Source organism: Acomys russatus, chromosome 8 (assembly GCF_903995435.1).
Source record: "Acomys russatus chromosome 8, mAcoRus1.1, whole genome shotgun sequence".
Classification (NCBI taxonomy): Eukaryota; Metazoa; Chordata; class Mammalia; order Rodentia; family Muridae; genus Acomys; species Acomys russatus.
Genome location: NC_067144.1, coordinates 40948527 through 40962050, shown reverse-complemented (window position 1 = coordinate 40962050; position 13524 = coordinate 40948527). Strand labels below are relative to the sequence as shown.

Sequence of the window (13524 nt, the reverse complement as noted above, 5' to 3'; positions counted from 1 at the left end):
ATTTGGTCTTTACAACCCTATGTGCTATGTCCTGTTGGCTCTGTTTTGTGGATTAAGAAGATCGGACCTGTTGCGTGATACTTTTCCTAGGTAACTAAGAAGAAACATCTACTCATCATAGAAAGCGCACCAACAGTGTACCAAAGAAAAGAGTCTTCCAAAGTCTAAGTTGGTAAACCAGTAACTTTATTAGGGTGGGCCTGGAGATATGGCTTAGAGGATAAGAGCCATCCTTCCAAAGGTCTCGAGTTCAATTCTCAACAACCACATGGTGGCTCACAACCATCTATAAAGAGACCTGATGCCCTTTTCTGGCATGCAGGCCACATGTGGACAGAATACTGTATAAATAAATAAATCTTTAAAATAAAAACCTTATTAGGGCTACTGACTCTGGAGTATATGACTGAATGGTTACAGGATCATGGACAACTTCAAATCAGCCACATCACCAAAGAACTCCACTCCTCCCAGTGTGGCTGAGGACTTAGAAAAGCTGAATCTGAAGGTCTGTACCATAGGTGGACAATTCAACTGGCCAGGTGTCCCTCCCTTGGCAGGGCTTACTGCTTAGTGTTGTGAGTCAGGTAAGTTTCAGGGGCTTCCTGACACTTAGTAGTAGTTTTCTTCCTGAGTCTGAATGAGCTGCCCTTTAGAAATTCTTGATCTGAAAGAGCTTGCTTCCAGGATAGAATGCTTTATTTCAGAGGAGAGTTCTTTATTTACTACAGGACATAAAAAGAGTCAGTGATTTGATAAGGCCACAGAGCTGGGAAATGCACTCTATTTAGAATAGATGACTCAAAAACAGATAAAAGAAAGATTCTATTTAGTAATATTACTAAAAAGGTGAAATTGATTAGAAAATCAAACTACAGACTACTGGATGTGTTCTTTTGTTGGGTGTTGGGTTCTTTTTGTTTGTTTTTATTTGATTTTCATTTTGAGCCTATCAATACTAGACTGAGATGAGGTGCATTAGACTTTGTCAATTTAGATAAAAGTAACTTTTCTTTTTCTTCCCCAAGACAGGGTTTCTCTGTGTAGCTTTGGCTGTCCTGGACTCACCAGTCCCTGCCTCCTGAATGCTGGGATTAAAGGCATGTGCCACCACGCCCAGCTGATAAAAGTAACTCTTAAAAGGACTTGGGCTGGAAGGATGGCTCAGAGGTTAAAAGCACCAACTGCTCTTCCAGAGGTCCTGAGTTCAACTCCCAGCAACCACATGGTGGCTCACAACCATCTATAATGTTATCTAATGTTGTCTTCTGGCCTGCGGGTATACATGCAGGCAGAGCACTATATACATAATGATAAATAAATCTTTTTTTAAAAAACGACTTAAGACTAATTAACTAGTAACACATACATAGGAAAATATTTAGAAGAAAAACACCTTCCCCTTGTTTCCATGATCTCTTAAGAGCTATTAATGATATAAACATAATTTGTCCCTATACCTCATTTTCAAGGAAATATTCTATAGAAGCAAATTAGATAATATAGAATGTCACCTATAATCTGAAATTATTGTATTGGTTCTTAGCATATAATTGCAATATATCTGAAAGTTGAAACAACTGTCTCCTCATTTTTAGACATCAGCGTTGAAAGCTTAAGCACTGTAACAGCATTTTGTAAAATGTTCAGATATTACAGTGTTATTTTACATTTAAATATTTCTATGTTGGCCAGGCTGTTTTATAAGCCATAGAAGAACTGAGTTTTATATGTTTTTTCATTTATGCATTCTGATAAAAACTGTGAATTATACCCTCATTACTTGAAATTATTTTTTCTTTCAGAATTTTGGCACATCACTTTTATGATTTCCATAATTACATTCATTTACTTGTGAAAATAATTGCTTAATTGAGGTTGGTGTAACAGACTAGCCAGTCTTGGCAGCTTATGCACCACCGAGGTAGAGGATGGAGCTCAGCCATTAGGCTTCCTATGCTTTGAGGTTCTACAGAGAGCCACCTTCTCATCGAATCACATCAGCAAAGAGGGAGAGCACACTGGGGATCTGTCAGAGTACTGAGACCATTATATTCTAACAGAGTTCCACCATTATGGACTAATTACTTCCCAAAGACAGTTCCTCCTAGTATCACACTGGTGTTTAAGATCTCAAACTGGGCATCTTGTATAAACATAAGCATTCAGTTTGCTCCACTACTTAGGACAGATTCAACTTGGGTATCACTCTAAAATATTAAATAAAATATGCCAATTTACCTAATTTATGTACAGAATCTGCTCTCTTACTATTTTTCTTTTATTTCTTAGTTTAAACATATATTGGTTACTTGCTATGATCTAATACAACTTGAAGGAAGGATTTGTTTTTGACTTACAGTTCCTGGGGGTATAGTTCGTGGCAGAGAAAGTATGGTGTCAGCAGCAGTAAACAACTGGGCTCATTGAGTCCGTAGTCAGGAAACAGAGTGATGAGTGCTTGGCCTCAGATTGTAACCCTTTTATTCCATCTAGGATTCCAGCCTGTGAAATGATACCACCTGCATTTAGGATGGGCCTCCCTGTATCAGTTCAGTTATGTAATCCTCCTGGCATGCCCACTGGTTTGTTTTCTTTGATGGTTCTATATCCACCAAGTTGTTAGTAAAGATTAACCACCATAACTCCTATCCTTGTCAATATGACACCCAAACACATCACTATTAGGCTTCCATTCCTTGCTCCCATAAGCTTACGGCCATGTCGTAAGGCAGAATGCTTTCTGTCCAACTTCAAATGTGTCCATAGTCTTTAATAACTACAGTGCTTTATAAGTCCAAAGCCCAAGGCTCATCAGGGACTCAAGGCATTTCTTAACTGTGAGCTCCTATAAAATAAAAAAGGTTAAAAGCAAGTTATATCCTATATAGACCAGTACAGAATAAACATTCTTCTCTCAAAGGGATGGATGAGGGCACAGCAAAGAGTGGTTAGGGCCTAAGAAAGACTGAAATCCAGCAAAGCAAACACCTAACCCTAAAGCTCTGTGCCTGTCATCTATTACAAGTGGACTCCTCTGGACCCCAAAGGGTTTAGACAATCCGTTGGCCACCTGTTTTGCATGCATTCTCTTTCTTGAACCAGCTACTCTCCATTCTGCAGCTTTCTTGGTAGGTGTTTTGTGGTCCTAGCATCTCCAAATTTTGGAGTCTGAATCACACGTCGGGTTTGACCTGCCTCTAATAGTGTGTCTCAGGTCCTCCTTGTGGGGACTTTGACCAGCCACATGTTGCCTGACCTCACTGCCTCTCGGGAACAAAGGCACAAGAGTCATTAAGCCACTCAATGTGACACTCTTCGTCTACGCAACAGAAGTGAAAATACTACCAACCAGGTAAATGTGATTTACTTCCAGAGAACATGCCTACAAGCAACTCTTCAAATGAGTCAAGTCCTTTCTCACTTTAAAGCCCTGCGTTTGCTCTTTCCTCTGCCTTCAGTGCCTCTACAAGAGCAGTACCTGCTCTTAAAAATGGAGCCACCTCTGCAGCCCCATTTCTGTATTTCTTAACAGGAGCACTAACTAGCAAACTGACAATGCTCCATTCAGCATGAATTCCAAGTAGCAGCTTTGAGAAAGGAATTTCACAGAAGACTGGCAAACAGCTGTCAAAATGATTCTTTACACACCTGATTTTACTCCTAAATTAGATACTTCATCTGTAATAAGACATCTGACTTCAATGAGATATACTGGTCTAACCTGTCCAAGGCAGTAATTGGCAGTTGTAAACTGAAATTATATGAGTTGCATGGGGATTGGGGCAGCAGTTTCTCCATCTGCATATTTCTCATACCTATCATTTTCATTTACTTTTCAATTATGCAATTTTTAAAAGAAGGTCAGGAGAATGCAATAAAGAGTTCACTTGGAGGTAGTTTCAGATTAACATACCAAGCTCATGGTTGCCATGTGTTTATTACACATGGTGTCTGATGATTCATGATTTAGAGGCATCTATTTATTGTCTTATTTCCAGACCAAATCAGAAGCCAAAGCAGATACTAAATATATGTCTGTCATCAGCACAGTATCATGCATTCTGTATTATGGTGCTTTTTTGACTAGTATGATATTTGTATTACAGATCTATGCCAGGAAGTCCTTTAAATATGTGCTGGTTGTAGAACTTCCTGATTCACGCTTCTTGAGATTTTTGTCTGTTAAATCTAGCATGGCTTGCTCAAGCTACACAGTGTGCCACTTTGTCCTTTTGGGCCCATGTTCCTGTTATCCACAGGACACATTTGTCATGTAGTTTTGCAGTTTGCCCACTCTTCGTTGTGTTTTTCCTTCTCAGACTGAGCTACTTGGGACCAAATCACCTCGGTGGACTGCAGTCACTAAGCAGCTGGCCTGAAAGGACTGAGCAGAAGTTTGCTGAACACAGACTGCCTCTGACATCTTTACAGAGTATTTGGGGAGTTGTCATTTGGGTGTTTTTTGTTTGTTTTGTATACAGTCTGCTCACCAACTTTTCTAGTTAAGTTTGAAGCAGTCAGGGCTAGAGGAGTGAAAGAGGAGTCAATGATTTACATTTTTATTTAGTTCTCTATTTCAGTGCTTTCTCTTTAGTTCTGTTTCTCTGAAATATGGGCACTTGGTAGATTTCTAGGTAAATATGTAATTATTAGGCTTTTTAAAAACTTGTTTGTTTTAAGTTCTCTGACTACCTTATTGAGCTGCTAAGGAAGTTTGGCAGTTGTGACTTGTCAGATTTTATTCAAAGATACATTGTGTTCTAAAACTGGTACTGTTTTATTTAAACCTCCAAAGCAAATGTGCTGTCTGTATACCCTCCATAAAGTGATAGGAAGAAGGAGAATGAAAATGGTCCCTCAGAGCCTGTAGGTGGCTGATGCTTTGTAGAGACACATGCTTCTTCTTAGATGGAGTACATGACTGATTTGAATGTGAATTTAGTACCTATTACATTTAACAGCAACAACAAAAGACACTTGATTTTTGGCTTTTTGAATCTGTCTTCCCAGGTGGCTCAAGTTGACCTCAAACTTGCTGCGTATGTATCTTAGCCTGACCTCAAACTTATAGTATCTTGTTTTAACTTTTCACATGTTAGGGTTGCAGGTGTATGTCACCATATCCAAGTTAAAATTTTTACTTCTTAAACAATTTTGCCGTGTATGGATTGAACCCAAGACCTTGCACATCTGGGGCAAGCATTGTCACCAAGCTGCACTCCTGGCCAACATTTTGTAATGCTTTACATTTCTGAAGGACTTTAAGTAATAGTAGTAGTTCAGAATGGAGTAAGATTTCCATAAATAACTCTGTCAAGTCTCTGTTTAGTTCTAAATTCACTGCTCTATCACTCTAAACCAAAGGAGACCAATTTTATTCTAGTCTACGTAATAGAAATTTGTGTACAGGAAATAATGCTAGCCTCAATTTTCAATTAGGTAAAGCACCCACAGGAAAAGAGTGGCTCATTTTATTTGACAACATGTAGCATGTCCATCTGCTTTCTCTCCCTAATCAAAACCTGTGCTCAAAACAGCATCTGCCTCTATATCTTGCCTGTAAACCATTCACAACAAATCAGTCTGGTAACTAAGTCTCCTAGTCAGAAGGATCAGGCTTTCAAAACATATATGCTATAAAGTTTAAAATAAGTGAAATAAACATCATAAGTCAATTTTTAAACTCTAAAATGATACTATGATATCCATATAAGCGAAATGCACAATCAACACTTAGGTTGTACAGCCCATACATTTATCAATAATGGTTGTTATCAGAGTAGAAGCACTGAAATTGCATTTTAAAACTACACAACAGTGCATAGCCCATGTACTCAGATGAAGTGTTTCGGAGAAACACTATGTGGTCTGAGTTTATTATTTATTATTATCTAATTGTAAATTGTTACTCTGAGGCATTGCACCTGCCACTGTATGAAGCTGATTAATATTGAATAGAATATTAAAATTGATATTCTAGTTTTACTTCATTTTCATAGCATTTGAGACAGACACTGGCATATCAAGCTGAAATCATGTGAACAATTACTTTGGAATATACTTTATAATCTACTTTTCCAAAGATAGTCTCCTATGAATATACTGGAAAAGACATAATATTTCCATATCAGCAAGCCTCAGATTGTTCAAAAAGTCCATATTCAATTCTTAATGGTTATAAAAATTTTAAGGATTTATTTTCTTCTGCATATAATATTATCTCAGAGGAATAAAAGAACAAATGTAACGTAGGCCAAACTAACACATCTATTTAACCATTAAATCACATGTTTGAATGATTTCACTCTCCACATACTCTGCAAATAAAACCAGGAACAATACAGCAAAACATCATGTATTCCATAGAAGTTTGAATAACCAATTACTTTAAAATTTCACCATCTGCTCTCATTGAAGCAGTAAGACAAGGCATTTCCCCATGCCACAAACCATGATAATCAGAATGTAACAGAATGAGAAACGCTAGCATCCTCTCTCCTTTCTTATTTGCTGTGATGGTTTTAAATGAAAACTTGAGTGTACAGACAAAGGAAATGGGTGGCTGGCTATACCTCCGCCTCTCTCCTAATTGAGTGCTTCTATCCAGTAATAGCTTTTTGCTGCCCTGGGCAGCTTGACTTTGCCTCATTTGGCCAAGCACAGCTATTATTCTAAGAGGCAGCCAGTGAAGTGCCCCAATCCATCTGTTTGCTTTTTCATGGGCTGGTGCTTTCCTTGATGTTGACAGCTGTCTTAATATTCCTGGGCCACCTGCCACACAGTAAATACTGTGCTCGGAGATAGATTCAGTCGCTTTTCCCTCTGCTAGAGTTTCCACAACAACAGACAAGCTCAGCATTTCTAACCTCCTCATGCATCCACCTCCAAAGGCTTCAGAGACCAGCACTTCCTGTCAACGCTTTTACTTCTGAGCAGTACAGTACTTATGCTTTGGGGGTACCAATTCACTCACATGTGACAGACTTGAGACTTTCTCATGTATCCTAGGGGATCCTGGGTTACTCTTTCGGGGGAAGTGATGTAGTCACAGGAGGCAGAGACTCTAGCATTAGGCCAGTTAGTTCCTCCTGTGGGCTTTCCAGGACACTCCTCCCCACACATTCCCATAGATGTTTTCTTTCTCTTACCTTCTCTCTCTCTCTCTCTCTCTCTCTCTCTCTCTCTCTCTCTCTCTCTCTCTCTATCTCTATCTATCTATCTATCTATATCTGTTTTCCCATCAAATTTGTTCCTTGAAGGAAAGCATATTATCTTAGTCACTAAACATGAGCACAGGTCTGACACATCCTGGGCACATAAAAGACATAAAGTTTTGTGGCATCTGCAGTTTTTAAAGCTTTGCAGGAATCTCTTTTTACACTGATTAAGAATTTCATACACACATACATGTGTTTTGATGAAGTCCAGTCCCCATTCCTTCCCTCCAACTGTTTCCCTATTCCATCACAACTATTCTTTTTCTTTTGGGTGGGGTCTTTTTTTTAAAGCAAAATCATTTAAACTGAAAATGAAACTGATATAAAATGGGACATAATAGAATGCAAATTAGTAATTCTAAAAGATTGACTATCCTACAAACTTACCAACTCTATAAAAGCAATGCATTTCTTTCTTTCTTTCTTTCTTTTTTTTTTTTTTGGTACCTGCTGCTTGGTGTATGTTTACATACTAAATATTCATGGTATATTCTTTGAAAACCTTTCATATGGAAGTATTTTTAATGTCGCTGTATGCACAAAACAAAGGAATGAAATAGCTCAGCCTTTGCACTGGTTCACTTGGTCTTATTTATTATTTATAGAAAGGCCATGAAAACAAGGAACTTTACACACTGACATGCACACACAGAGCTCAAAATTATGGTATAGGGTTAAGTCCTTACAAATAAGAAGTCTGAAAAATTCTATTTTACATCATTTTCATCAAACAGAAAAGATGTTTGGAGTAACTGTAGCTATAAAATTGTAGAGTGTGTTATGGAACATATTACTATTATGACAAAATTATGTCAAGTAGAAACAATTCTGTGCCTTGAAATGTTGTCTGCTGATATCTGGAATACATTACATATGTCATACCCCAGCTGCACAGTTCAATCTTGTTCCTCCTTTACTATGCACATACTTGCTGGGTTGGAAGCCACAGATGTGTTCATGTCTGGACAGAATCTGTAACCCTGCATCTTGGGTGTAAATCTCGATGAGTTGTGCAATAAACAAGTGGAATCTAAGCAATAATTCAACTATCCTCTGGGAGGAGCAGCTTAAAAGTACCTAAACATTCCCCAACAAGTTCAAAGGCAATCTCTTTTCTATTTGCCAGATCTCAGTATGAGCCCAAGAAATCTATATCTACTAATTGTAGAAGCAGGATAGAGGGAAAGTCCTGTGGTCGCAGTCAACTTAGGTTTTCTTTCGCAGTCATCTAAGAAAAAGGAACCATCCAATCACTGCTCACACAGGAAAAGGCTGTACCACCGAGGTGTCTTCAAACTTGGAACTTTATCAGCTTCACAGTAAGAATGTTCCCGCCTCATCCACCTCATCCACATATGAAAGTGGAACGAGTGAAAATGACTTTTCGTCAAAATTAGTATCTTCTAAGATCTTTACAACTCTCTAAAGTTGAAAAATATTTTTCCACAGATTTCATAGTGAAATCCTAGAATTTAGGATGTAAGAGTCTGCTATTATAAGTTGAGACTGTAACACAATAGGACATCTAAAAAAGCTGGTAAATATTGGAAAACCAAATAAGTGAAAATTTAATACCAAGGACTTTGTATATTCTGAGTCTAATGCTTCTGTATGTACCTAGGAGACTGGTTAGAAAGAAATATTAAAACGTGGACTACTGTAGCATTTTCCTTCCAAAGACAATTGAGAGAAATAGTATAATTCAAAGTCAGAATTGCTTCATAATCTTGTTGCCTCCCAGCCACTTTTATCCCCAGACAGACTCCCTGCCTGCACCGGCTGGGCAGGTAGAGGGACCACTGTCATCACAGGCAAGTGGGAGAGACACCTGGTATCCACTTAACATTGCTTTAGGGAGAGATTATTCTCCAGGCCTTGTAGCTACAGAAAAAAAGTTTGCTTTAGCTTTTTGCTTTTGAATCCTTTTTGGGCTTTCTGCTTGGTAAATCTTTAATACGGATTCTCTTCTGAGATAATGTTGGCTTGGAAACTTTTTTATGCTGTCTACTTTATCTGATCCTAATCTTAGTCTCATACTCCTAGACCCAAATCCAGTTGAAGGAATAAACTGTTTCAGAGGGTCAGCTGTGGGGCAGTGGGAAGGCTCCTTAACTAGTGCTCAGTTAATTACTTGGGGGGCTTACAGTGAGATGTGTAACCTGCGCACTTCTCCAACCAGCCACAAAGGGCAATTACTTTCGTGCTATTTGCCCATGTAACATTTTTAGTTACTAAATGTCCCACCACTTTCTTGAATTTCATACTTCTGAAGTTTGACTTCAGACAAAATAAAACAATACACCTGGGGTGAATGTGACACTGTGCTTTCATTACTAGCTGCTGCACTATATAAAGCAATGTTCGTTTTAAATTAGTCTTAAGGACTTTTGAGGTTGCAGACTACAGTAACATCTGCACAACAACAAAATATTTGTTTAAGCATTTTCTAGTTTGAGTCATACATGAATCATATTTGGTTTTGATCCTCGTCATTGTTGAAAAGGATTCTAGGAGCAGCCCGTAGGTGAAGGGTGAGAACTGAAGCGTACCTGGGTTAGTTACTCACATCTGAGCCAGCCAAAGCAAAACAAGTTGCTGACAGCTGGGCAGATGGGACCCTGGTATCTTCAACCCTGCTGGCTAAAGCTTTCTTTAGAATGGCTGCTGTGCTTTGGTTGCAGGACTTGCAGGGCACGCTGGTGCTGCTTCTTGCCAGGTGTTTCCACAGACCTTAATTGATGACCCTCTTCGAAAACTGCCCTAACCTGGGAAGGGAAGCAATACATTTACAGTAGCTGTTCGCAAAGCCAACTGGGCTGCGGGCTGGGTGTTTTGGGCGGGAAGCCTGAGTTTAGCATCCCATGCTGCTCCTCCCGGGCCTCCAGGCTGTAGGCTGCAGGCGGCAGGGCGGTCGCGGCCGCTGGCTCCTCCCGGGGGGCGGGCTGCTCCGGAGCAGGAGGGAGGAGGAGCCGCACCGGGAGTGCTCGTGCGGGCCAGGCAGGAGGAGCCGCGCTGGCGGCCCGCGCCGACTCCTGCTGCGCTCCGCAGGCCAGGGCTGTGGCCACCCGCGCTCCGGCCGCCGCCTCGTAGTGGCCGCGCGGGGGAGATGTCCGGCGGCCGCAGGAGGGGCAGCGCCCCCTGGCACAGCCTCTCTCGGTTCTTCGCTCCGCGGAACCCTTCCCGGGACAAGGAAGAGGAAGAGGAGGAGAAGCCGGGGACCGGCCAGCCGGCCGGCGCGAGCCGGAGTGTCGCCAGGTGGGAGCCGCGGGGGCGCTGTTCGCTGGGTCCTCCTCCGCTCGGGTTTCCTCCGGTCCCGCCCTGGGTGGCTTAGATCTGGGGAACTTCTTGCTCCCTGCCGGTTCCCTGCGCGCGCTTCCTTTCCCGCCGCCATCGGGGCTCCCGAGTCTGTCCCCTCCGCTCGGGTCCGCCCTGCTGCGGACGAAGGAGCCTCACGCCCCTCCGGCCGCGGCATGCTTTGCCATCTTAAGTTTTTCTGGAAGTGATTCGTAAAGGAGTTACGATAAGAGCTTCCCAAGACTTCATCCAGCATCTGAAGTCTTCGCCAGATTTGTTTACAGTTTAAATGATGCCGCCCTTCCTCCTTCCTCTCTCACTTGGGACATCTGTCTGAAGCTCTTCAATTGGGCAACCAGGGCTGGAGCTGGCTTAGCTTAATCATTAGTATGTGCCCTTTTTTCCATAATCTTTTTTCTCTACCCCTACTACTCTAAAGATTGACATGTTAAAAACTCGTCTCATAAAAATGCCCGTTTTTTAATTTCCTCATCCTGCCTGTAACTCGCTTCTTTCAACTTTTATGTATTTATTTATTGGAGAAGTGAGGCCAACTTCGGTTGCACCGGAAGAACCTGTAACCCATGTCCTTGGAAGGTGGCCCTCTAGAGAGCTATATTTGCCTCAGACTAAAGACTTGCTGATGGACTTCAAAGAAAAATGGATCGGAAACAACTGACAGTTCTGGTTCCATTACTATTTAGGGTTTGTGATTTGCTCCTTGGCTTTCCTAATTGTAAAACATTTCTATTATAATCACCTGTTAGCAAAACACATCTTTCCAAGAAGTGGCCAATTATAATCGATTGGGTAGTCTACTTGAGAGTTTCACGTGTTGCTGCCCTGGTTGTTGATGGTATTAAGAGTCGAAGTTTCATAGTCCTTACTGGTAGTTTTGAAATCTCACCTGGCCTGCGGTGTCTGCCACGGCTGTCACGTCGTCGCTCACAATCTTCAGTGATATGAAAGCTGTCGACTCCGCACGGGGTGAAACTTGAGAGTGGTGGAAAGGAGCAAGCCAGCTTCTTCCTATCAGCTTTGTCCTGAAATCCTGCCTGCTCTCCTGGCCTATTTGCCCTTTTAAGGCAGGCACTCCTCCATTCTGGACTCTTTCTGCCTGGGGCTGACTAATCCAGCAGCTAGGTCTCTTTTCACCTACCCCCTTCTCTGTCTCTCCTCACCACCCGATAGGCACAGGCTGGGGCTTTTCACTGTGCAGTTTTAGTTGTGCTTATGTGAGCACTAATTTTGTCCTCATCTTTTTTAGAAGTGGCCAGATGTTAAGGGGATTGCAGATAATCCCCTCCGTATGGGTGTTTAGCTATTTGTTATGAGTTTAAGTCTTTCTTTTCACAGATATAAGCAAGCACAAAGCCATTATTGAAAGTGCAATGAAACAAATGGAGCAAGTCAGCAGTACCATCACCCCAGTAACAGAACAGCACTGCTGCTAACAAGATTTGGGAGAAGTGTGATTTGTCACTGTGGTCCTATTTCGAAACCAAAGGGTGTTTTGGTGTTTCACTTTGTGGCAGTAAAACCTGTAGGTGTCATTGAGAGTAGGGTTCACCTTTTGTAGTAGTAGTTTTAGTCCAATAGATGTGACATTGCCTGTTATAGTAGGTAGCCATGCAAAGGTGCCCAAGAAATGGGCTCCCAAATAAAAACAGTAACAACAACCTGTAACATGTCTAGCAGTTTAAAATTTGGGAAGTGACTCCGCACAACTTTCAACAAACTTGAATGATCACAGTCTCTGTTTTACTGTAAAAACAATTTTAAAGAGAGCTGCTCAAAGTTGCATAGTTACTTTTCACCTGTGCCTGGGACACTGAGACCCCTTAATGTACATGGCCTATTAACATCTGCCTTTTTGGGGGAGTATCTTGGGATAAAATGGGTTTTCTCAGGCTTGCATTGTATAGTCCTTTCCTGCCTGGACTTATTGTGTTGGCTTATAAGCATTTTATTATTCAGCTTACTCATGTACTATAAAACAGGATACACACTTCTTTTTTTTAAATTTTATTTTATTAATTTATTCTTATTACTTCCCTCTCATTTTTCCCTTACTCCCCTCCCCTATGACTATGACTGAGGGGGACCCCCCCCCCCCCGTATATGCTCATAGGGTATCAAGTCTCTTCTTGGTAACCTGCTGTCCTTCCTCTGAGTGCCACCAGGCCTCCCCATCCAGGGGACGTGGTCAAATATGGGGCACCAGAGTACGTGAGAAAGTCATACCCCACTCTCCACTCAACTGTGGAGAATGTCCTGTCCATTGGCTAGATCTGGGTAGGGGTTTGAAGTTTACGGCCTGTATTTTCCTTGGCTGGTGTGACATACACTTCTTAAGAACAGAACTAAATGAAACATAAGTATGAACGAGAGCAATGAAAGTCAAGTTTATGACATCGGCTCCTTCCATCCCTCCAGATATTTGTTTGCTATCAATGAAAGCAAAGGCTGATGAGATAAGTTAGGATAAACACAGGGTTTTAGAGGTTGCCAGGCCTCCATTGTAATGTCGCCCACATTGATAGAGTTTTTTAGTACCCCCTGTTGGAGGCATGAGAGAACCTTTCTTTTCACTGAGTTTTGCCTTGCTCAGTTTTCACTTTGGTGTGAACAAATCATTAGTTTTTTTGAGTTTGCTGCCACTCTGTTCTCACTAAACCTTCAGCCATCAAAGAAGGCAAAGATCCCCTTTGTTGAGTATTTAAATGAATGTGTTAGTGGACCAGATACCAGAAGTGCTTGTGGCAGCACTGATTATGTAGCAATGAAAGTTGCAATTGAAAGTTTTCACAGGAAACTGTTAAGAACTCCCAGATTTCAGTGTGTCTCATTTGATAGTTGTCATGGTAGCATTTGGCCCAGTTGATTGGCACATAAGACTGGACACCTTAGAAGAAATAGAGGAGTCCGTTGGGGGCCTTATGGCATAGATGACATTAAGTCGCCTACTAGTTGTGTATGTTACTGTGGGATGGGAGAAACAGGAACAGGT

The 13524-nt window shown here is 41.3% G+C and overlaps 1 protein-coding gene across 1 annotated transcript in view; it reads left to right on the top strand.

Annotated features, from left to right (window-relative positions):
* The first annotated feature begins 10267 nt into the window (after positions 1–10267).
* Positions 10268–13524, top strand: part of Crybg3 (crystallin beta-gamma domain containing 3) — a 100757-nt gene continuing 97500 nt past the window's right edge. The window contains exon 1 of the mRNA XM_051150100.1: positions 10268–10475. Coding sequence (XP_051006057.1) covers positions 10327–10475 — 149 coding nt within the window. The 5' untranslated portion in view covers positions 10268–10326. The remainder of the gene's footprint in view (positions 10476–13524) is intronic.